Source organism: Sceloporus occidentalis, unplaced genomic scaffold (genome assembly GCF_023333645.1).
Source record: "Sceloporus occidentalis isolate IW3139 unplaced genomic scaffold, rSceOcc1.0.p SCAF_5, whole genome shotgun sequence".
Classification (NCBI taxonomy): Eukaryota; Metazoa; Chordata; class Lepidosauria; order Squamata; family Phrynosomatidae; genus Sceloporus; species Sceloporus occidentalis.
This window is the reverse complement of record NW_028316985.1, coordinates 19,717,688-19,743,735: the sequence shown is the minus strand read 5'-3', so window position 1 is coordinate 19,743,735 and position 26,048 is coordinate 19,717,688. Positions and strand designations below refer to the sequence as shown.

Sequence of the window (26,048 nt, the reverse complement as noted above, 5' to 3'; positions counted from 1 at the left end):
GGCCTTGGTTGCCTTTGCTTGCTGTTTCCGTTGAGAAGCGGCGCTGCTGCTTGGCGCGAAGGGGAAGCGGTGAGTGGATGGACGGCTGGGTCCCAGGGTTGCATGGCGAGGAGCATATAATAATAGAATAGCCGTAATAAAACAGAGACCGCGGAGGAGCTGCACAAGTTCAGCCCAGACAATGAGGAAATGCAGTCAAGAAACCAGAAGGAGATTAGGAATGGGGAAGGGCAGCTCTGGTCCGACACACACTGCAGAAATAATCCACCTCGAGACCGCTTTTAACTGCCCTGGCTCGGCGCTAGGGGATCCTGGGAATTGTAGTTTCTTGTGGCCCCAGACCTCTCCGGCAGAAAAGGCTCAATGTCTCACAAAAGCTACAGTTCCCAGGATTCCCTAGCATTGAGCCATGGCAGTTAAAGAGGCCTTAAGATGGTTTATTTCCCCAGTGTGTTGTGGGCCTATGGGCTAAATCCAGTTGTCAGTACTAGATAGAGAGGGAACTAGAGAAGGCCTTTGACAGGGTTCCCCATGACATTCTTGCAAACAAGCTAGTGAAATGTGGGCTAGATAAGGCAACTGTTACATGGATTTGTAATTGGTTGACCAACCGAACCCAAAGGATGCTCAACAACGGCTCTTTTTCATACTGGAGAGAAGTGACCAGTGGGGCCCCACAGGGCTCTGTCCTGGGGCCAGTGCTATTTATCAATGACCTGGATGACAGAATTGGGGGTATACTTATCAAATTTGCACATGACACCAAATTAGGAGGAGTAACTAATACCCCAGAAGACAGGATCAAAATTCAAAATGACCTTGATAGATTGGAAAGCTGGGCCAAGGCTAACAAAATGAATTTCAACACGAAGAAATGTAAGGTACTGCACTTAGAGTGGAAAAATGAAATGAACAGATATAGGCTGGGCGACACCTGCCTGAAGGAGACCATGTGTGAAAGGGATATAGGAGTCCAAGTAGACCACAAGTTGAACATGAGTGAACAGTGTGATGCAGCAGCTAAAAAGGCCAATGCGATTTTAGGCTTCATCAATAAAAGTATAGTGTCTAGATCAAGAGAAGTAATAGTGCCATTGTATTCTGCTCTGGTCAGGCCCCATCTGGAATATTGTGTCCAGTTCTGGGCACCACAATTCAGAAAGGACATTGAGAAACTGGAGCATGTCCAGAGGAGGGCGACTAAAATGGTGAAAGGTCTGGAAACCATGCCCTATGAGGAAAGACTTAGGGAGTTGGGGATGTTTAGCCTGGAGAAGAGAAGGTTAAGAGGTGATATGAAAGCCCTGTTGAAATACTTGAAGGGATGTCATATTGAGGAGGGAGCAAGCTTGTTTTAGTGCTGCTTCAGAGACTAAAACACGGAACAATGGATGCAAGCTACAGGGAAAGAGATTCCACCTCAACATTAGGAGGAACTTCCTGACAGTAAGGGCTGTTCGACAGTGGAACACACTCCCTTGGAGTGTAGTGGAGTCTCCCTCCTTGGAGGTCTTTAAACAGAGGCTGGATGGCCCTCTGTCAGGATGCTTTGATTGTAAGTTCCTGCATGGCAGAATGGGGTTGGACTGGATGGCCCTTGTGGTCTTCCAAATCTACGATTCTGTTATTCTACATGGCATGTGGTTTTCCTATCTTTCTGCTGCCTTCTACCTTTCCTAGCATTATTGGCTTTTCCAGTGAGTCATGCCTTCTCAAGATGTGGCAAACTACAGCAGCCTCAGTTTGATCATCTTGGCTTCCAGGGAGAGTTCAGCCTTGATCTAGGACCCCAATTGTTTGTCATTTTGGCTTTTAACAGTATCCTCAGCACTCTTCTCCAGCAGCACATCCCAATAATAATCCAGTTTGAGACTGCTTTAACTGCCATGGCTCAGTGCTAGGGAATCCTGAGAACTGTAGTTTTGTGAGACATTTAGACTTCTCTGTCAGAGCTCTGGTGCCACAATAAACTACAGTTCCCAGGATTCCCTAGCAGTGAGCCGAGACAGAAGATGAAAGCCACATATGGCACTTGAAACTGGAGGAAAGGCAAGGTATAAGTGTCTTGGTGGTGTGTTATTTGCTATGTGTGTTCCATTTTTACTTACTAAAGACTGCATTTGAGATTATTGCAGGAATCAGGAGTGATTACCATGACTACTTCTCCAGGAACACCCTCTGCATCAAAAAGGTAAGTCACAGAACTAGCTGCCACTTTTATGTTTCTTTGGGCCCGAACAGACAGGCCAAAATAAAGCTTCTTTGGGTCACTTTGGAGGTATGCTGTTTAAATGATGCATGCATCCTAACACGATGGAAGCCACACCAAAGCCACACTCCATTCCTAATGATGGGAACACAGCTTTGACACGGCCTCCAGCCTCTTAGGACGCAAGCATCATTTAAACAGCATACCTCCAAAGTGACCTGAAGCAGCTTTATTTTGGCCTGTCTGTTCGGGCTCGTGGTTGATTTACTCTTCATTTATACTGAGGTAGGTGTATCCATAAAGTTATTGTTGGACTGCAACTCCTATCAGCCCTAGCAAGGATAGCCAGTAGTGAGGAATGCTAGGAGTTGCAGTCCAAGTCCATCTAGATGGTCATATCTTCCCACCCATAGTTTACATTCTGGATATATGATTTGCAACAAGCACCATAAATGATAAAAAAAAATAAGTAATTATAATTGTATGACACATGTGTGACACATGAGTGAGTTTAAACAGCTCATAGCTGGAGAAGGGCAAGTTTAAAATAATGGTTAAATGCTTTAGGTTATGTTTCCAAATTTGTACCTTAATATTTGATCATTTCAGCGAGAGCTGTTGAGCCATTGTATGTCTTTACATGAAATAATGTTTATTATGCCAGTAGCGAGACTTCTAAACATTGGAATGTTTAATTGCCTCTTCATGCACCCATATTTTTCCTTTGAGCAGACTTCCTCAAAAATCAGCAAAATGGGTCTGATGAATGTCCCCTGTCAGGGAATATCAAGCCACTGTTTTTGTCTAAATGGAGAGACAGACCTCACCAGTCTTAGGATTCTCTCACACCTTCCTTATAGAGGTTCTGGTTTTGGCTAAAAGAGGTTTCCACACATTTTACAAAATTGGGGAGGTGAAAATGGGAAGGGAACGTTAAATGGTTAAATAAAATTTCACTTCAGATCCTCATTTGTTGTCCTGTAAAAGTGAGCAAGTCATGTATTTATATGCTGTTGCTTGGTATTATTCAAGTATTGAGGTTTGGCAGTTGTTACGGTTTTAGTAACTGTTCAACCACATTCTCCAGGTCACCCACCAGCTGTGCTCGTTCCCCATCTCCCCAACAGAAGGATTCTACTCCTCTTCCTTCAATCAATGAGCGCCTGGCCTACCTCCGCCCTTCACGGGAACTGCTGGAGTACTACCGAAAGAAGATTGCAGAATTTGATGAAGAGCATGAGGAACTAGTCAAAAGGCTAGAGAAATATAAAGCAACATATGATGAACAGGTAGGAAAAGGGAAGTTATTGTACAGACAGAAATAGGTGAGTTGACAAGGACTTCTTTAATATTTTGAAGGAGCAGTTAGTGCAAGTATAGCAACTGTGCAGTCCTCCAGTTGTTGGATTATAACTCCCAGTAGCCTCAACTAGAATAATCAGGAGTGAGGAATATTGGGACCTACAGTTCCACAACATTTAGAGGGCTGCACAGTTCTCACCCCAGTGCTGATTGATTTTGTGTTTCTTCTCTTGCAAATGGAGTTTTCACCATCTCAAATTTTGGGGGGGAAATTCAAGTGGAAACCATATTCTGTTTTTAAAGCCCCAAAGAAGTAGATGTGAACCATATGCAAGGTGGCTGTGGTCATGAAACCACTTATAGCTGAGGAGGAACCTCCAACCTTTAAAACCTTGTTTGCTTAACATTCTAGAGAAATGAAGGGAGTCTATGTGGTGTTCTTCTTTCCTTTTTTTATTTAATAAATATGTTCCCAGGATTGAGTGTCATCCCTTCTGCATCAGTTAGTCCTTAGCCTCATTCACTGTCGTAAGAGAAGGAATTATAATTTGCACCAAATCATACTTGTACCACATTTCTCTGAAAACTGGTATCATAACTGTTAGAAACTAGACAAGGATCTAAGAAGTCAGGATGAGGATCTTGTTTGTGCTTATTCACCCAACATGTTGGCTGCCATACTTGTCCAGCCAGCAAGTTGCCTGTCTCAAAGAGGCCCAAACCCTGTGAGCATATGTGTATCTGCAGCATACAAATGAATGCTAAACCAGCAGCCTCTTGGCACCACCTGGCTATTTTGTTGCTCTCACATCCTGTCCTTTCCTGTTTGGGAGCAAAGTGCAACACAGATAATTTCTTGCAAGATTGCACTTGTTGTCTTCAAGGCACATCCTTTCCCAGCAGGAGGAGATATCCACAGTATAAAGGGGGGAGCTGAACAGGTCCTTGCATGCACAGTAAGAGGGAAGATGTGCAGGGCTGTAGTTTTCACACTGATCTCTTTGCTTATGTAGCCTGCTTGGAAAGTGACATTCCAGTAGGCAGGAGAGAGGAGAACATGGCAGTGAAGCAGACAGCCAGCATCTGATATTTATTAGCACTGCATCACATCTTAATCCTCTTTCACATTATTATATTGTCTTGGCTCTTCTGCTGACACTTAGCCCATATTATCCAGTACTTTCTGGAAATGGCTGTAGAAGGTTGCAAGCAGGGCTTCTTTCTGTGGTACTTTTAATAAAAGATGTGAGAAATACTTCTTACAATACATGTGCTGTACCACTGAACCATAAAATAGGAGGCAGAAGGGTGTTGCAACCAGGAGAGTTTGATCCAGGATGCTGACAAAAAGTAAGGAATGAAGGCTAGGACTGAGGTTTGGAGGGAGTTAGTAATTGAAATGAAGTGAGAGTAATAGGGGCAGCTTGCTTATGTTCTGCATTAATGTTCTTTACAGTTCTGCTGTCTAGGAAAGAATTTTAGCATATGCAATACCCAATGAAAAAGTGGGTGGAGAACCTTCGCAAAACCTCTTCTGTTGCAATCTGCCAGAACTAGATTAGCTTGGTCCTGCCTATATTACATTTGATTTTCATAGAAGTTACAAAAGACTCACCCACTTCTTGAAAGTTGCCAGGTTTATCAATGAGGAAACACATATCTGTCCTATGTTTGCTTTAACTACCAGGTGCTCATTAATGTGCTTCTATTTTCTCCACACAGCACAAATTACAATGGGAAATGCGTCAACGCGAAGAAGAAATTGCGGAATTGCAGAAGGCTTTGAGTGACATGCAGGTTTACCTCTTCCAGGAGAGAGAGCATGTGCTGCGTCTTTATGCTGAGAATGATCGATTGAAAATCAGGTTTGTTGTGGTGGTGATGAGTAAAAACTGGAGAAATCAAGCACAAAAATGTTCTGGCCCTCACTGGAAGTGTGCTAGATACTACTAGATACAAAGTTCTAACAGTACAGGGAGCATCTGGATGTGACAGGTCTATAGATTTGGAACATGCTCATGTGGTTTGTGTGCATCAGTAAGGATGACATTGTGTGAAAAGACTATAAAGGGAAACAGTATGCTTGTGCTGTATTACTTTATTTTGATGATCTCTATATTTTGGGTGCACACGCAAAGATCTTAGAGAAGAACACAATGCATATCATCAGTCCTAAAATGGATCCAATGAGATGTGCTAAATTTTCTTCACCACTGTCGGAGTCTCCTTTTTGTTGAACTACTTTGCGGTAGAACAGAGGTCCAATGGTAGTGGCAATTGAGGAGATTATTGATAAAAAGACCCACTTCTGCACTTGCAGAATAAAATAAAATACAAAAGTAGTCAAAGAAGAATAAGTAACAATGGGAGGACCGTTTATTTCATAAGATATAACTTGGAAATGCTGCTATCTCCTTGCTACATTCAACATATGTATGAGTATGACTGCTCAAAAGCTACACTGGTGACATATCTTTGTGACTTTTACTCATTCCTTGTAGTGATAGCTTGACTTATGTTAGCAAATGCACATAAATTAACATCAGCACTTCTAATTTATGCCACCCTTTTTTGAGCATTAATAAGTAGCACAGTTAAACATGAATATAACCTATCTGTCAGGAAGATGGAAACGTAAGGCAGAATATAAATGCCAAAAATAGCTAGAACCAATAAGGATAGGAGAGGAGTATTTTTGTATACATTTAAGATTAAATGCAGTTGCTGTTTTACATGAAAAATGTCTTCTTTTTTTAACCTAAACTAAACATATTGTAGGTCTGCACTTGTTTCATATAGTTTAACAACTATTACATGCCATAAGCAATTTGATCCAAACTATGTTTTTACAATGCAACCTGTTAATCTTGCCATATGCATTTGCATACAAAACTTTACCTTTTACTGTCTAATTCTGGGAGTTGCCTGTAAATGTAACTTCTGGACGATCCGGTCAGTTCAGTGTTGACATTTAGGTTCAAGGGACGATACCCACAACATATCTGCCATATTGTGGTTTGACACTAAAATGGGCAAATTATTCAAAGGATTTATTACTGCATGCACTGACAATACATCTATTTTGTAACAATATCAGTAATCGCCCTCATTTTGAACAGTCCATTTAGCTTTTCAGAGCCTGATCTAACATTATTTGAATGATGGTAGGAAGTTAAATTTTGAATGGTAACAGTTTTATTCAGCATTTATTGTTGTTTGTTTGCTTGCTTGCTTTGCTAATAGTGCCCTGCAGAGGTTAATTATTCTCTGTTCCAAACCCCCATTTTTAATAGGATTCAACTGTTACATTCTGCCTCAACTCCATGCAGAATATATGGGGGCAGGGAGAGAGAAAGTCTTTAGATGGAAGATTATATGGGAAATATTTGTGCTTTGGAAAAATTTTATGAGCTGTATGTTTTTATGAGCTTGATAGAGTGCTCTTGAAGATTCTAAAGGAACAAAGGACTTCCAGTGTTTGTAAACAGGGATTTGCTTCCTTGTTCTCAATTGTTAATCGGGCTTCCCATAATCATCAAAGATGCACAACTGCTTTCTCTTCCAAATTGTACAAGTCATCTTTCTTTCAATGGATTCCAGGGAGTTGGAGGACAGAAAGAAAATCCAGCACCTTTTGGCTTTAGTGGGAACGGACAATGGTGAAATCACTTATTTTCACAAAGAGCCACCACATAAGGTAAAAGGGGCTCAGTGAACCAGCAAACAATTTAATCATTTATTTTTATTTCTTTATTGCCTTTCTGTAAAGCATATCAGACATATAGCAGGGGGTGTTTCACAGAATGTATTAAATGCACAACATATTACAACATATAATGAACCTAAATGTGTGACAAAGAAACATGTTTTAAAACTAGCATCCATATATATTGAAATAGCTGAAGTACATTTTAGAATGAAAAGTCCCTAATACATGCATGCCTAGATCACCCAAGAAAAACAAAAAACAAATCAGGAAAGGTATAAAGGAAGAGGGAGGCAATGTTGAGTCCTCCCAGATGTTTTGCCCCAGCCAGCATGACCAGTAGTTAGGGATGATGGATGTTCTAGTCCAAGGGCATCAGGTTGTCTACTGTCTGAGTTTAAATCAGGGCCCCCACAGAGACAATTTAGGCCCAGAGTTGGCTCTTTTTGGAACAGGAAGTGAAGAGAAAGTGAGTTCTTCTCACTTTCTAGTGTTAAAAGAGTCCTTGCTGGACTTCAGATGGACCAATGGGACTTAAAAATAGCCATACCTCTTAGAAGGGGTGTAAGGGCAAATATATGTGTGTGCTTTTATATGTGATGGAATTACAGACTTCCAATATTGATGCAGCCAGAGAAAAGGGCTTTTTATGCAAATTGCTGGCAAGTGTGATACTTTGAAAACTAAACTTCCATGGGCAAAGTCTTTGTTTTACAAGGAAGGGAGACAGGTTTGTTTGGTTTACTGTTCTGTTAGATGAAGCCTTCTTCTGGGCTTAAAACAGCCCCACGGTACCCGCTTCCACCTACTGTGGTTGGGAGTTTTGAACCAAATGTTTTTTGAACATTTTTGAATTCCAAGGGTGGAAGAGGATACTAAGAGTGGGTGCTGTGACAAGAGCCAGGAATTAGGACTCCTACTGGGGGCCAGTGTGGCCTCCTACCTCCTGGTAGTTGCCCACCCTTACTGTAAACAGTATTCTGTGCTCTCCACTTGTGGATTTTTCCTGATTTCCTGCTCTCCCAGCAGGTACTTGTACTCCCTGAAAATCACTCGAAGGTTTAGTGACTTTCAGAGCAATGTGGGAAGTGATGCAGGAATGAGAAGAGGGGCTTTTAAAACAAAATTGTCTTGTTCCGTTACATTGGAGCCTCTTCCGTGTAGAGAAAGTCAACTGAAGATCTAAGTCAAAGTATAAAACCTGTTATTAGTGGTAATCAGTTCACTCATTAGTACCATGAAATCAATGCATTCCACTCCACACAGTTAATGCTTCCATAGTGATGCCATTCCAGAGGTATAAATATGTTAGTCCTAGAGTCTCATGCAACTGCACACCAGCAAAATAATACTGAGCTATCTTTGCCCACTTTGTGTTCACTTCAGCAATGGAAGGGGATACCTACCTGCCTATGTTAAAATGGCTTGAAAAGGACACTCTATAACGGCTAGATTTCTGTGGCAAGACTATTCCAGGGTTAAACTATACATAAATAAATAAAATAATAATAAAACAGGCCTGATATAGCAGCTACATGTTATTGTTGGGAGACTAAAGGGGATGAAACTTCTGCACTCCCCATGGGTTCCCCTTTAAAAGTAGCAGTGTGCAATGTAGGCTTCTAGCTTAACAAAGCTGAAGCTGGATGGCAAGATACTGTCCTGTTTCAGGCATGCTGTTGTGCTTTTATATTATTTGTAATTGATTTTGTTTTATCATCTTTGCCATTGTATTGTTTCTAATGTCTATCTTGAAAGTATGGATAGAGCAGAAAATGACCAAACTGTTTTGATTATTATAGGTCACTATACCTCAAAAGCCAATCAAGGACAGAGATTTGCATGATCGAAATAAACCTATTTTAAAAACAGGTAATGGGAAAATAAAACATTGTTTCCAGAGAAGAGGATGTCTGATACTTTAGGAGATAGTTGGGATGTGTGAGAAATACATGAATTTTACCATGCGTGCCTCTTTCTTCTGATAATCCTGCATTGTGATTATTCCTGGATATGGAACAGAAGTAGCTTTTTCAAGTTCTGTTAGCCACTGTGGCCTAGAAAGTTTTCTCATGGGGAAACCTGATTTAGGTTAGTTAAACAAAAAGAGTGACTGAACACTTTTATCAGTTAAATTTTTATTTCTACTTTAGGAATTAAAAACTCTACCTCAAAACCAGCAGCAAAGGGAGAGAAACCAGAAAGTGTGGATAGATATGAGAGAGATGAACAAACTCTCTTATTGCAGGTAATCATTTACTGTCTGTGAGTGTGTGCAATTAGGCTTTTTTAGGTTTCAGGTCAAAAAATCAGGTGTGCTGATGGTGCAGATGATTTACTTATTCTTTTGTGTATATTGTTTCCATTGAAATTTGAAGAACTGTAATTCAGTTTATCTATAACCTTCAAAGCCTCTTCTGAGAGTTGACCGAACTGCTAAATAATGGCCTTGGTGGGAGCACATGAGCAATAGGTGAACAGAAGTGCGGATGGCGAAAACTCCTTTCTTTTCGTTAACTTCTTTGTTTTGAATTCAAGCCAATAAATACTAACACATTACCCTCCATTGATTTAAATGCAGGATCCTGTATGATGTGCATTTGTGACCCAGCACTTTGCTCTTCGCCTGTGATTATCTCCTCAGTCTTGATTATACTGTACTTGGATTTCTGGTTTAAATGATGAGAGGTTTGCCTCAAAGCCAGAAGTGGAAAGAGAATCAAAGTGTACGGAAGAGCTGTCTGTTTTGTCTTGGAATTCAAACAACACTAATTTTCACTTAGGGTGTCTCATTGTGACAATGCTTTCCCTCAAAACACACACACCAGTAAGCTGGTTAGGGGACCCATTACTCACCCATTCACAAGGAGATAGGCCTGGTACATTTGGAAAGCTACTAAAGTTTCAGATAGCCAGCTTGTTATATGAGGATTGCACTAATTTTGGACTTGAATTAGTTTAGGAACTTGCCAACAGATTTAAAGATGGCTGTGTAGATAAAGCATTCGCCTGGTTGTTCTGTTTGCAATGTTATCTTTGGCTGTACTGATTATGAAATATCTTAAAGCTTTTTGTCTTATTTTCAGTATTCTCTTTTAATGCCAAATGAGCAAAACTGATAATGTTTGCGGGTGTGAAGCTTTATATGAGACAACTTCCTAATTGCTAAAATTTTGCAAATCTTTTAAGTTTCATGGAGTAGTTCTTTCAGATGAATAAAATGGCTGAAGATCAGTCTAAAAGTACAGTGTGTCTGTGCCAACCACAAATTTGCCATCTGCAATTTGAGCTGCCACAGAGGGCAAGTCCCAGCTTTTTCAATGGGTGCTGTGTGTGCTGCGGTGCAAGTGGGCTTGTGTGTCCATTGAAAAGAATGGGGCTTCAGGTCCCATGTTTTTTGCTGTCTTCAGGGGAGTAGGGAACAGATTCCCCCCCCCCGCGGATAGCAAGGGACAACTGTATATTTTTTTTATGAATTTGGAAGGGAGACAACAGCTTCCCTGCTTACCCCCATCTTTACAAGGGTTCTGCAATACATCCAATAGTCTGTCATCAATCAGAATGAAACTCCTGACATCTTCCATGTTGGATTTATGCAAACATCATTATATCTGAAAGGGTGCTGCACCAACTCATCTCAAGGTGGAAAATGCTATATGAGGTTACCTTTTCAGTTGTCCTTGAAAGGAAAGCTAGTGATATATTTAAAAGTAAGCGAAGGAGCATTAGCAGTTCTGCAGTGGAAATCACTGGATACCTTGACAGGGCTGCGGGTTCTCTTCTTTTTCATCATGGTCAAGGTGGAAGCGCTTCAAGCTCAGCTAGAGGAACAGACCAAGCTGTCCAAGGAGCAGACTGAAGCACTGCTAGAGGACAGGCGAATCCGTATAGAGGAAGCTCAGGTCCAGCATCAGAGGGATCAGGACAAGATCAAAGATCTTACTGAAAAGTAGGTGGGAGGAAAAATCTCTTGCTTTGGTAAGAGTCTAGATACGTATTAGGAAATAAATATTGTTCTAATGGAGAGTCGTGCTGGTCAGCTATGTGACAGTTGTGTTTGTTGCTCTCCTTGGTGCTGAATTCAGAAGGTGAGATGTTCTGCGGCATCTTGTGTCTCTAAAAGCAGGAATAAGGTGGCAAGGGGGCAAACAAATGACATACTGAGGACACCAGGGACATACTTGCACTGTCCTGTTCTGTAGACAGACTCTTAGAGCAAATGTATAACATTGATTGTCTTGGTAGTTCTGCTGATAGAACACTTGTTAGTCAGACTTTTGCTTTTGGTGTAGGGCAGGTACAGGCCACCAGGGGCATAGGGGGCCACCTTGGCTGCCCCAGGGAAACTGGACACGTCCAACAGACGTGCCTCCCTAACATCCACATTATCTCCAACTTGGCCTATGGGGCAGGGAAGCAGTTACAGTAGTGGTTCTCAAACTGGGGTGGGACCTGTGGCGGGGTATAATAGTTGTACAAGGGGCGGGGTGCAAGAAATGTCAGCCTGCAAGAACAGCAAATGTGGAAAAGGTCAATCATGTGTGTGTGTGTGTGTGTGTATTTGTATGCATTGCACCGTTGAGGATTGACATGTCCCTTCAAAAGCGACACTAAGTGTCTTCCCTTATTATGCTTTTCTCCAATCTCAGAGATAGCAAAAGTCAACTTTCTTTTTTATGTGCATTTCCCACTCAGTTTCTGTGGAGGTTCTGTCATTGGCGCATAGGTGCATGCCCCTTAGCAACCATAAGGAGCACAGAGGCCAGCCTGCCCAGCTCTGGGGCGAGGGAAGGAAGAAGATGAGGCTGTGAAAAGGCCCTACAGCCATCTCTGTGCTTCTCAAGCTGAGAGGAGTTTGCTCAGTTTCTTTTCTGAGATGATCTGTACCCTTGCCACCTCACCCTCACCCTTGCAACCCATTCAGGGTAATTGCTCTGGATGGATTTCAAGGAGCCAATGCTGCTGAGTGGCAGGAATGCATCAAGTAAAAAAAGCAACCCAGTAAACCTTCCCCAGCTTGAGAGGTGCAGAGGGCAAGTCCACATGGCTTTTGGGAGATTGTAAGAAGAAAACACGACTGCTGAAAAGGCCCTACAGCCACCTCTGCATGTTCCCCTGTTATGCCTTCCTCCAGCCTCAGGCATAGTAAAAATTGGCTCAACTTTTTATGTATGTCCTTTTCAGCTTCTCTATGCTTTGTCCTTGGCAAAGCAGAAACATGTCTCTTAGTGATCATGAGATAGTTACTTGGGTGGAGGGAGAGAACTGAAGAGGAGGTAGAGAGTACAAGGGCTCAATGTTAAGGCAGAGGGCATGTGCAACACAAGAAGCCTGTGTGTGTATGAGAGAGAGAGAGCTATCATTTGGTTTTTATCTGTGAGGCAAACAAAAATTTGTATACTACAAAATCAAAATATTGTATTGATATACTATATCGGGGGCATGTGTGCAACATCCACATATGTATGGAAACGGGTTCATAGGCATAAAAAGTCTGAGAACCACTGAGTTAAAACACCCCCTTTAGCTTTCTCTGGGTCATTTTCGGACCATTTTTCCATCAGGGAAATGACTTGAAAGTTGACTTCCATAGCCACCCTTTCTCTGCCCCTGGTCAAAAGTTTGAGCTCCAGCTTAGGATTCCTCCTGCATGTTGATTTTATTTGTGGGTAAGATCCATAGTTCAATGATAGAACATGTGAGTTTCATGAATACAAGGTCCCAGGTTCAGTCTCCATGGTTTCAGGTATCAGAAACATCTGCCTACTAAGCATTCAGTGCTGCTGCCTGTCAGAATAAATATTTCTGAGCATAGATGGATTAGTGGTCTGACTTGATTAGACAGAATCACATTTCCAGCTGTCTCATGATAGTTCCATGTAGGCCTAAAGCAAGGAGATAACTTCCCAGTCCAAAAGTCCTAGTGTTTTTAGTTTTTATAACTAAAATATAAAATTAGATAAAATTGTATTAAAAAAGGATTCATGGTTTGTTGGTTTTTTTACTTGAAACCTGTGGAACGGTGACAGCAATTGCTTCCAACTCATCACTTCAGTTTGTGAGGGAGTTTAGGAGCTGGGAAACAAATCAATTATTAATTGTCATTAATCTCTCTAGATATCACAAAGCTCAAAATTTGTTGTATGAGAGCACAAGAGATTTTCTCCAGATGAAGTTTGATGCACGAGCAAATGAGAAATCTTGGATGGCAGAGAAGGATACTCTCTTGAGGAAGCTGGACAGAAGCAAAGATAGAGGCCAGTGGAGGCAAGGCCAGTGGAGACAAGGCCAGTGGAGACAAGTTGGACAAGATAGTGGTCAGGACCAAGAGGACATCAACGAAAGTTGGGACAGTAGCGCAGACGAGTGGGATAGCAGCCCATGGCAGCAAGCATCTTCCCACAAGAAGCTAGGAAGGAAACAGAAAAGAGGTGCCAAACACACATCTCAAGCAGAGCATGAATATCATAAGCTATATGATGCACAGATTCAGGTAACAGCAGTTGCTTTGTGCGACTCCACATTTCTGAGAGCTCAGTAATATAACATCAGATTTCCACAACTGTGCTTCTGTAGCATATTAAAATGTATTATTTTCTCTTGACAGTCTGTCTTTTTAATGTTACTCCATCATTAAGAAATATTTTCTCTTTACCGCTTGATATTATGAAAGTTGTATGCATCCTGGTACTTGACAGTGCCTCTTTATATTATACTTTTCATCAGTACTGTTAGTGGTGGTGTAATTATTCCTCTGCTTGGTACTGTGGGGTAGGTGGGGTTTGATTAGGGGAAGACTGAAGAGGGTGAGTTTCTTTGATTTAGTGGGGAAAAATCCAAAAAATGTTGAGAATAGCTTCAAACACATAAAGATTTGCTTTGAGCAAGATGAAGGTAAGTTTGCCACTGTTCTTTCTGGGTCAAAGCAGTGGGCTTAAACTGACTGGAAAGTTTGAAGATGGGGTACATCTAAGAACAGTGGATTTGAGAAGAGATAATAAAAGCCTCATCAAAGGTGTTTGTTAAGCTCAGGTTAGAAAACCATTTGATTTGTTTAATTTAACTAAACATAATCTGCAAGCCAAGAGTATTAAGCGGAGAACCATTTAAGATTATGTCTAGACATATATCCAGGAGTGGCTGTTAGTTACACTTCAAAAAAAGGGAAAATTTTTTTAGGCAGGACCTGGAAAAAGTAAATCTACTGTCCCACAGCATAAAATCACTTCCAGTTATAGGGTTGAGTTTTCATCTTTGTACTTGGATCTTTGTTCATTTTCAGTTTAAAAACACTAGCTAAGTCATAATTACTATTTCAGTTGATTGATTATGAGAAGATTCTTGAACATATGGTAGAAATGCCTACCTGTAGATCAAAAACCCATACTTATACCTTTTAATCTGAGAAATTAAATCCACCATCTCTACAACCTGCTTTTTTCATAAATAGTTACAACTGGATGAACTTTACACTGGAAAGATCTGTTTGCCACCTAGTCTGTTTACCTCGCTCTTCCAACACCTCCCTCTTCCCTTTGATGTCATTGTCCACTGCTCTTGTCAGTTAGATCCTACTGATGGTTTTAGATCAGAGGAAGGTAGCAGTGACAGAGCAATTGTGCATTTGTTGTTCCTATTATGTGCCTTCATTTCCAATTTATGGCGACTGTAAAGTGACCTTATCACAGATTTTTCTTGTCAGGTTTCTTCAGAGGAGGATAGCAATTGCCATCCTCTGAGGCTGAGAGAGTGTGACTTGTTCAAGATCACTAGCGGGTTTCATGGCCAAGCCAGGATTTGAACTCTAGTCTCCAGAATCATAGGCCTGAAACACATGGGTCAAATAAAGCGGCTTTTTGGGGTGTGTCAAATGGCATGAAACTGCACCAAGGCTATGTGGCTAAAAGCTGGACCAAAAAGAACCTTAAATAATCTGACCTAGACTGAATAATGCACACCTTCAACCCTGCATATAAACACCCTGATGCCAGAGCATTTCTAAAGGAGCGATCTATCCTAACTCTAACCCTAAAGCTGCATATAAACGCACCAGAGCAGATGTGCATTTAAGGACAGAACTGGCATACCCAAGCAGTTGGGGTGGCAGTGCAAAAAAGCAAAAATGTGACACTTCCACTGGATGTAAATAAAAAACCATCCTCTTACATTTCAAAGGAAGTGTATTGAGAGCCAGCATGATGAGCGTTGGACTATGACTCTGGAGACCAGGGGTTGAATTCCTGCTCATTTATGGAAACCTAGTAGGGGACTTTGGAAAAATCACACACTGTTGCCAAGGAAACCCTTTGATAGGGTCATTTTAAGGTTTCCATAAATTGGAAACGACCTGAAGACACACGACAACAACAAAGTACACATCAGAATGTCCATGTGGTACCTATTTTTGTCATACCAATCATTGATTATTCACAGTGGTCCATTTGTCATTGCACTGCAGTTTAGGAAGGAACCTGTTTTGCACAAAACACTGATTATAGCATCAGATAATCCCAGTTTTTTAAAATCTCAACTCCAGGGACTACAGGATCAATTAACACAGGAACAACGTTTAGCAGATATGTACCGAGAGCAGTGTGTAGCCCTGGAAGAGGAACTGGCTAAGATTCGGGAACAAGGAGATGTGGGAAGAGAGATCTTCAAGGTAAATGCCTTGAGTATCTGTTGACACTGTCTTTGTAACCACTGCCCCCCATGGGCTATTCACCCATGTGTTTGCTTTGACATTTGCAGGAACGCTCAGAAAAGATGGGGAAGCGCCTACAACTAATGAACCAACGCTATGAGGCTTTGGAAAAACGACGTGTCATGGAGGTTGAAGGCTTTAAGACTGACATTAAACTGCTCCGGCAAAGGCTGAAGGATTTAGAGAAGCAACTTTTCAAGGTAATTGTTGTTAGAACCAAAAGAACAGCATATATATTTTTCCTTGCTTTGGACATTAGGTTTATGTTTTGCATTCTGGCTTAGGTTTACTGTATGATTATTTTTTGTATCTAATGTTCTTGTTGTAATCCGCTTTGATTCCGTGGGGAAAAGGCGGAATAGAAATAAATTGTTGTTGTTGTTGTTGTTGTTAACAACAACAACCACTTGGAAGAATTAATTTTCAATATTTCTTTCTAGAACTCTTTTGGAATGCTTCATTATCAGAATTCCAAATTGTGGGGATAAAGAGCTATAGGTTGGATAGGTTGGATAGAATACCTGAAAAACAAAGTGGCATTCAGCAACCTGGGTGCCACTAACAAAAATGCCTGGCTCCTAGAGGCTGCCTGCTATATGTGATTTGACAGTGGCACCTGAAGGAAGGCCTTATGTTGAGTATAGCATGCAGAAAGGAACATATGTAGAAAGGCTGTCCTTATGTTTCTTACATCCCAAGTTTTTTTAGGGATTTAAGGATTAAACAACTTCAGATAGTTGGATAGTTCAATTCACATTTTAGTTCAAGCCTACCTAATTCACAGTTTGCAAACTGGTATGAGAAGTAAATACATTTATTCTTTGGAGGAATACTTCACAGAATTCAGAGAAGTGTAAATATCAACCAAGAAAGCAGGATGTCATATATTAGCGATTAGAATCACCAAATGCAGATGCTAGTGAAATTAACATATTAAAACATATGATAACATTACATATGTGTATTGACTGGTCCACCAGGTACCGCCTTTCATGGACTTGGATAACCTGGGCACTGTATCTTGCTTTTGTAATCATCTGTCCATCCTTTTCATGTTATTTTGTTTTTTCCCTTTTCAGGTGGTAATGACAGTGGGACCAGACCAAGACCTTGCAATTTTGCATGAAGTTCGCCAAGGAAATAAGAGAACTAAAAAGATTCAAGGGGAACTGAAAAATCTAAAGTCAAAAATTTACGGCCTGGAAAATGAATTAAGAGTCTGCTGATACGGATATACCAGTCAGGAGCAGTGATATAAAAGCCATTATTGAAACAGCTTTCTCATTATCTTCATTCTGTGACAAAATATGTAGCTTGCTGTGGCTTTAAGATATAGCTTTATGCTACAAGACTGAAGGAGCACTGTAAAGCTAATGTGAGATACAGAAATGTTTTTTTAAACGGTTTTTAATTTACTTTTTTGTACATGTCCAGATCTGGCTCCCTCTTCTTGTAATGTTCGTTTAGACACAGATTGAGCTGGTCATTTAGTAATTTCTTATTCTCGCACACAATATAGCTGTGGCTGGAGGATTGTTTTTTATTTACTCTAAGAATATTGCACTATGGCGATATCACTAAAAGGCATCCAAGTGAATCATGACCCATGAGTGTCACTGGGTATTATGTAGAAGGAAGGAAAGGCCTCCACATCTCCTCCAGCAGCTACTCTGTAAAGCAGGATTGAAGGGAAGATGCTCTTATATTATGCCATAGTTATATTCTCTGAATTAGAAACTAGCTTTACCATCCAAGTGCTAATCTGAGCTTTTAAAAAAATTTCTAGCCCAATCTAAATATCTCAGTTAAAAGCAAAGCCTATCCATTTTAAATGGGTCTTAATGTCATGTAATTGTGTTTAGAATTATATTCTTTTATCCTAGATAATAGAAATTTGTCTAAGGCTGCAGTCCTATGGAGGATTCCCTCTTGTGTCCAAATGAACTTGAAAGACTTGCTTCCCGATTAACATGTATGGATCAAGTTATGCACTTGTTACTCCTATCATTAGTTTCAGTTAGTTGCTCAAGGACTGGAAAGTTAATACTTCAGTTACAGAATTCTTCCTGGTGCAAGATATACAGGGGGAAATTCTCATGTACCAGTTTGTTCTCTGCTGTAACATTAACTTTGACACTGGCATTTTCTCAGTATTTTTCCCTATCTGCACACAATAGGAGATGTCTATATATAGACCAGACCATATTAACCTGTCTCTCCTCTGTGAAAACCACTTCTGTATAGCAAAATGCATAGAAAACTGCACTGTGATGATTGTGCCACAATCTATTTGGTGGGGGGGGGGGGGGAGTACATAAAGAGGATCTATTGCCAGTCAGGTTCCCCTTTCCTCACACATACTGTAAAAGAGAGGCATACATTTGTCACACAAGATGGTCTATATTCAGTTTCTATACTTTTTGCTATAAACAAGTGTTCTCAATCTATAGAATCAATACATTGAAAATCCAGTTACAAGCAACCCTTAGCTTCATTAGAAATCTTCTATCTTGATAGTGTAAGAGTTGAAATTGCTCAGGTTCACAAGTTTGTTAGTGACCGTCTTTCGCCCTTTTAAAAAGGGCAAAGATCAATCAACGGGAAGCCAAGAAGGCAAAATAAAAGGGCAGGAAGCTACATTTTGCCCTTGGAAATCTAATGAGGCAAGGAACACTAATGTAAATGAGACTGACAGACCTGTTTGTTCTGCAAATGCAAACATGATGTGTTACGTGATATTACCCAGTACTGGCAATATGCCATGACTATGTTCTTGTCTGGCTTCAACTGCTTTGTATTTACTGAGTAGATGCACAATAATAACATCTTGATAATCTCCAGAGAGCAAAATATTTGATTTTGCTTTGGAAGTGCCTTAGAGATGTTTTCTAAATTGTGCCCTTTTTTGTACTTGTCAATTCCTTCAATTTCAGATTTTACAATATTAAAATTGAAACTGAACCTCTTATTTAAAAAACAACTCTTATGTTGTACCTTAAAGACTAGAACGCATTGTGGCATAAGCTTTTATGGACTAGACAAATTCACAGCAATCAGTGTTACACCATTGGTAGATGCATATGGATTGTGGGTGGAAATTTAACCACTGGCACAAAATAGCTAGGACATACACGAGTCCAGTCTGTCCCATTATCTCTGTAAAGCTCAAATGTATATTAAGGATACATTATAGGTAGTTATCCATATGGGTTGTCATATGATACAAATGACTTAAGGACACAATAACAAATGCTGTTCTGTTGGGGCAGGGAAGCTTAATACTGTAACAGTTCCTGTTTATTAGAACAAATAAAAAGGAAAAATGCTTTTGTTCCATAGAAGATTTGGGGGAGAAGTTTGGAAAAGGCCCACAATCTGCAAATTAGCAGCACAACAGGTATTGTATAACCTTAATCAGGTTAGGGCCAGCAAAAAAAATATTAGCGACCCCTAATTGCTCAGTTCTGTGTGACTATAAATGCCAACAATAATTTGACTGATCTAGTGCTAACTGGAATATAAATCTCGTCATAAAAGATTAAAAGTTAAAAAGATTTAGGTTTTATATTAAGCCTATCTCCATATATGTGTATAAGAAAAAATATGAAAAGTATGTTTAGTCGTTGGATGGTATCCAACAAAAAAACCCATGTGCAAGTGCACTGATCATTAAAAAAATAAAGCGGAAACAAATGGTAACACAACCTTCCTATATGTGAATTTACATTTTAAAGCAGGAACATTGAATTAAAGACTTAAAAGAAGATGGTCAAGCTTCCTGATAAATTCCAGTTCTACATTTTCATAATGAATTTTGTAATATATATATATTATGGTCAAATAATGGTCACCTTTGATCTGGAAAAGAGAAATAGAGAATCTATTTACTGAAGTTTTATCTTCCTTTTAGTGATAAAGGGGGCGTTCCCACTTGGCAGATAAAACGGATTATATTGGCACGATTCTGATTCGGATTATGTTCCGGGAATAATTCGAATTTTTTCCATTGTTTCCATTACCAAAAGGGGCAAATTACCTCAATTCATTTAGACCCTGTTTTTGTTCCCATTTATTTTAAATCGCTTTATTTTAAAGCGGATTAACTTGCTCCCCGTTCCCTTTTGTGTCCGCAAGCTGTCAATCAAGCGCCTAGGCTTCAGATGTCACAAGTCTAGGATTTTTTTTATTTTTAGGGCAGCCAATGAAAATTGGCTGCATCCAAGGCTCTTCTGTTGTGTCTCCCCAGACTAGAAGGAGGCTTGGCAAATCAGATCAAGGAGGAGAAGGCAGCGGGCTTTATTATTGGGGAGAGAATCTTTGGGGAAGAGAGAAGATAAGGCTCGATCCCCCCCCCCAGATCCCTGGGTGTCCAGGCTCTCCTTTCCCCAAAATCGCTTTGCCTCCCCCATTGCTCCCTGGGCTGTCTGGGGGGTGATCAAGCAGAGATGTCCTGCAAAGCCCATCCCATAGTTCCTCTGGAAGGAGCCTCCTTTCCCCAAAATCGCTTTGCCTCCCCCATTGCTCCCTGGGCTGTCTGGGGGGCGATCAAGCAGGCATGTCCTGCAAAGCCCATCTGCTGCTCAGGCGCTCAGGCAGAGGTGAAAAAAGAAAAAAATAATAGTTTAAAGTGGTGTTCAATGGCTCTTCTCACACATCGGTCTATGAATGAGGAGCAGAGGGGAGGTTGCAGTCCACCGGGGGAAAGTCTATGCGAATTGAAGAAACTGGCGCTGGCGATGCAGAAAGAGACCAAAGAGGGTGACACCCCCAGGCCAGCCCCATGAGCGCTGCTCCTCCCATCTCCAGGTTCCCGCGTCAGACACCCTTGTCGTTCCTATTCGGATACAGCGAATCGTACCCCACTTTCAAAAATAACCCACTTTATAACCTACTATTTTTTAAAACCGGTTTATAGGCGCCTAATTCAAATTATACGATATAATTCAATTTTGAATCGAATCGCAGTGGAAATTATTCCGGGGCATTGAGGAACTAATTCAGGCATCAGTGGGAACGACACCTCTTAATTTGCTTCATGATCCGCTTTATAGGCAAGTGGGAACACCCTCAAAGAGTGGGCATTTCATAACTATCCATATTTCCCCCCTGTGTATAGCATTTTCTCTCTACACATTGGACCCAGCCCTCTGGTAAGATAACATAGGTTTAAATCCAATCACTAGTCCCAATAAGAGTAGACCCACATCTTCCATAGCAGTAAAAATAACAGGTGATTGGATCCAGACTTGTACTAATGTTTTATTTATTCCAAAGGGTCCAATCCAATAGTGGATCCAATCACTATTAAGATTTATTCTAGAGCCAACAAGTAGAAATAAGCACACAGACTGCTTTTTTTAAAGATCATATTTGATTAATTTTAGAACATACAAGCTAAAACAACAAAAGAGTCAACATATAGAAAGAGAAAAAGTTAAAAATATGAATATATAATAATAATAATTTTATTTTTATCCTGCTTTTCCAATTATCAAAGCGGCGCACAGATTAGACAAAAGTACATTGAAGTAAAAAACGATAAAAACAGCATTTAAAAACAGTACCTATATATAGCTTAAAACTATACACTAAGCTAACAGTATGATACATTACTAAAACACTAATCAGAATTAACACAAACAAACTAAAACACAAAAAAGTGACCCATATACACACTGTAATGATTAACAAAAATGTTTTCCTACCATTACAAATCTGATGAAGTAGATTTGACTTACTAGAATTACTAGTAATCATGACTTCCAGTCGGGGCATGGCGCCAGACAGAGCAAACTCCTAATGCTGCTGCGGGGAGTTTCTCGCCTAGCGTGGTTTAGAGCTGAGAAGTGTCAGTTCGGAAGCCTCCCTGTCATAGGAAACTCAGATACGCTCTACTGGGTTCCGGAGCCCACTTCAAGATTAAATTTACAAGCCCTTTGGAGGACAAGAAGTGGAGGGGACCGAAGAGTAAGTGCGACCACGCCAGTGCCACCATCGTTGATGGCCCACAAACGGCACTGACTATACAAAACCAAGAATCTACAGTAATCTTAAAAACCTTCAAACTGAAAGTATACAGGTACTTTCTGCAGATTAACACACTGTAACAGTTAAAGTCTCAGACGATATTGATATTTTCCATATCTGACAAACTGAACACCAATTTGAACTTTGGACTATTATCAGCTACTAAGAAATGAGTTTTTGGAAGAGACTAATTGTCATAAAATTAGATGCTTGCATGATCGGACTTAATTTTTGTATTTAAAAGATTGTGTGACATAAAGAGATTAGGAAAGATCTGGAGGGGAAGAGGGAAATTTACAATCTGACAGGTTGGACTGCCCTTCAATAATCTTGGAGGATTTATAGCTAATATTCTCAAAGAGACATTTTGCTATTCTGTTACTATTTTGACATTTTGCTATTTTGTTGCCCTGTCACGGTGAAATTCGAGGGGAAAAGAGTGGGAGAGGATCGAAGCTGTGACTGAGGAGTGGAGGAGGAAGATAGGAGCTGTGAGTGGAGGATGGGAGTGGTGTCTGTGTGGAAGACTGGAGTCGGCCGTGTCCAAGTGAATTATGTGGAGGAAACCTGATTGGGACAAGGAGGAGAGTGTTTGGATCGTGAACAGAGGACGGGGATGGTGATCGAGTGGAGGACCGAGGCTGGCGGTGACTGAACAGCTTTCCTGGCAGAGGTTCGATCAGGACAAGGAGGGGAGAGTTGGAGCTGCGAGCAGAGAACCGGGCTTGGACCGGGACTGAGTGCAGGATCAGAGCCAGCCATGACCAAGTGACTTATGCGAAGGAGACCTGGTCGAGACATGGGGATGAGGGGAAGCCAGTCGTGAGGGTTTTTGAAAAGCATGAGGTGTGCTAGAAGGAACTCTGCACTGCTGGGAAAGGCTGACTGAAAAAGTAGAACTGGACTAAGAAAAACTAATTTTCAAACTAGATTTGAATGGACCTGTATTAGAATGGAAGTTTGAGATTTAAAAAATCAACCCTCGGGGTTTTAAGGAGAAAAAACACTTCCTTGGGGGTTTTAGCTTTGGTTTGAAGTGCAAACACTCAGCGTTTTCAAGGTCAGTGTAGAATAACAAAGATATATAAGAGAGGAAGTTCAGTATACAGAAAGATAAGTCATTAATTTAAACACAGCGATACCTGGTGATTTGGACAAATATAGGTACTAAGCACTCCATAATATATTTTCCTGTAAAGGTGAATTTTAGATACCCTGTTAAGTTTCTCTGCATAGATTTTCCCCTCTTTCTCTCCCCCCCCCCATCAGTTTATACAATTGTGTTTGTGTCTAGACGGTTTGTAGAACATTAAATAAAGATGACTACAACAAGATCACAATTGTACAAAACACAACATTTACAACTACAAAGAAGATCATCTACAGGCTTAACAAAACCTAACACACAAGATATGAACTCAATGCTCTTGGAAGAAATAAGACAGATGCGACAAGATATGAAAAGGGATAAAGAAGAACTGAGAAATGACATGAGAAGAGACAAAGAAGATTTAAGACGTGATATGGAAAGAATGAAAGGAGAGATAAAGGAATGAGTGAGAGAATTTAAAGAAATCAAGCAAGTTATAAAAGCTATAACTCAGATGTAAGACAAGTGAAGACCAAAGTGAAAGTCCTGGAGAAGAAGAATCAGGAACTGGAAGAAAAATTAAAGGAAGAAATTGAGAGAAGAAAAGAGAATCAAGATGAAAGGACAGTATGGGAACAGAAATGGTGAGAGAGATGTCTAAAAATTAGAGGATTACCAGGAGACATTCTGCTGTGCTTTCTGCAACCGGACTTGTTTATCTCAGATTGGCTTTTTTAGTCATCAGCACACTTGTAGAAAGCGTGGGATGAGTCTTTCCTGAATCTTCGTTTGCGAAGAATAGCCAGAGAGACCAGAAATAGAGAATGAAAACATCTTCGAGAACATGACTGAGATCTTAGCAGAATTTATCGGCAGGGAGAAAGAATTGATGGGAATGGAAATAGATAAGGCCTTCCACGTAAACCCGTGGGTGGTGAAACAGAAAAAAATGCCAAGGGACATTGTTATCTACTTCATCCGTACGCAAACGAAGGAACTCATATTACAAAGACCCTTTGAAGCCTAGTTGATTGTAGATGAAATGGAATTACAATTATTGAAAGATATCCCAAACAATGTGTTAGGGAAGAGGAAGGAATATGTCTTTCTAACGAAAGTACTAAGAGAAAATGAAAATTCAATATAGATGGGAAGCCCCTGAAGGGATCTCACTGAGATACAGACATAGAAGGTTGAAACTAGTAACAATTCAAGATGCAAAAGAATTCCTAGACAATTTCCTGAAAGACACAAAACAAAAAGAAGAGCAACAACAACAACAACAACAACAACAGGATAAAAATGAGAAGGGTTCCGATGAACAAAAGAAGGAAGAAGACAAATTATTACCTAAAGATGATGGCGAAAATAAAGAAGAAAGAGATTCAGAAGGAGGACTTCAAAGTTTAGGAGAGACTGAACCATCAAAAGGTCATTTTTTAGGAGTAGAGATAAATTAGCAACAGGAAAAAAACATTAATTGTTGGGGTATATTCACCAAATGAAAATAAAGATAAGTTCTATCAGAAACTGAAAAAATTATGTTACAACATGATTATGAAAATATTGTGATGATAGGGGACTGGAATGGGGTTATCAACCCAATAATAGATAGGAAAAGCATTAAACCTAGTAAGAAAAATCAGGGGAAACTACCAAAATCCTTTTTTGAATTGAAAAATTTGTTGGTCCTAATGGACATTTGGTGGGAAAAGATGGGGAATGCAAAAGGTTAAGATGGCTCCCCTCCATTCCACGTAAATTACCCAAGCTTCAACCCAAGCAATGGTCTTCCATGACACTGGAGGACTGTAGGCTAGTTTAAGGGTGAAGGCAGGTTGTGTGGCACACACAACTCTGCCCTCTAAGAGAAGGATGTGGTCCAGAGTCTAGCCCTCCTGGCCCTCCACTATCTGCCATCCAGAGCAGTTGCCTTGTTCAGCCTTATTGAGCAGTGGCTCCCAAACTCTGTTCCTCCAGATGTTTTAGACTTCATCTCCCAGAATCCCTGACCATTAGCCAAAGCGACTGTGGCATCTGAGAGTTAGTCCAAAACATCTGGAGGGCCAGAGTTTGAGAACCATTGGCTTAATAAATCAGGCTGGCTCCTTCAGATGTTCTCTCCTCTTTTGCACTCTCTCTCTCTTTGAGTGATGCTTATCTGCTTGTTTCCAGGTAGCTGAACAGCAGTGCTAACAAAAATTTAAGCACTGTTGTGATTCAAACATTCATTACACAAGAATGTCACTTGTGGCTCTAAACCTCTGTTTTGTCAACGTACACTTGTTGCTTTCAAGATATTAGGAGCTATAAAGCACATGGGTTTCCTTATGGAATGGTGTGTGTTGAAAAACATGATCTTGATATTCTGTTTTCATAACAAGCTACTATTCGCAGATTCTTCTGATTAATTATCCTAGAATGAACAGCCACCCATTGTTTTCCTTCCAGATGATGAATGTTGAAAAAGCACTTGAGAGGATTTTTCAATCCTCTTACAATCAGCATAATGCAAAATCATAGATTATCCTGTCTTATTTACCATACAATTTTATACATGTACAATGTGGAGGGAAGCATTTCAACTTAATGGGCAACATTGAGGTGTCTCCAAAAACAGGTATGGTCTCTAAAACCAGTTTCCCATCATTTTTTAATGTATGGAAACACCTTAATGTTGCTCATACATTAAAATATGATGGGAAATGGGAGGTTTTAGAGACCATACCTGGTTTTGGAGACCACACATGAGCAAGTGTGGTGTAGTGGTTTGAGTGTTGAACTCTGACTGGAAACCAGGGTTTGAGTCCCCACTCAGCCATGGAAACTGACTGGGTGACCTTGGGCAAGTCACACGCTCTCAACCTCTGAGGATGGCAATGACAACACCCCTTTGAAGAAAATTGCCAAGATAATCCTGTGATAGGGTCACTATAAGTCAGAAACAACTTGAAGGCACACAGCCACTTTAACAGATGCATTATTTATGCTAACTGGACTGTGATATGCG

The 26,048-nt window shown here is 40.4% G+C and overlaps 1 protein-coding gene across 1 annotated transcript; it reads left to right on the top strand.

The window, feature by feature from the left end:
• Positions 1–7: 7 nt before the first annotated feature.
• On the top strand, positions 8–19,527 carry LOC149311732 (coiled-coil domain-containing protein 77-like). Its single transcript, XM_089527799.1, has 12 exons — positions 8–69; positions 2,136–2,191; positions 3,297–3,498; positions 5,234–5,376; positions 7,112–7,208; positions 9,020–9,089; positions 9,371–9,465; positions 11,018–11,166; positions 13,335–13,710; positions 15,754–15,879; positions 15,969–16,121; positions 17,001–19,527. Exons 2-12 carry the CDS (start codon positions 2,154–2,156, stop codon positions 17,145–17,147), a joined length of 1,596 nt encoding a protein of 531 aa, XP_089383925.1. The 5' UTR covers positions 8–69; positions 2,136–2,153; the 3' UTR covers positions 17,148–19,527.
• The last annotated feature ends 6,521 nt before the right edge of the window (positions 19,528–26,048 follow it).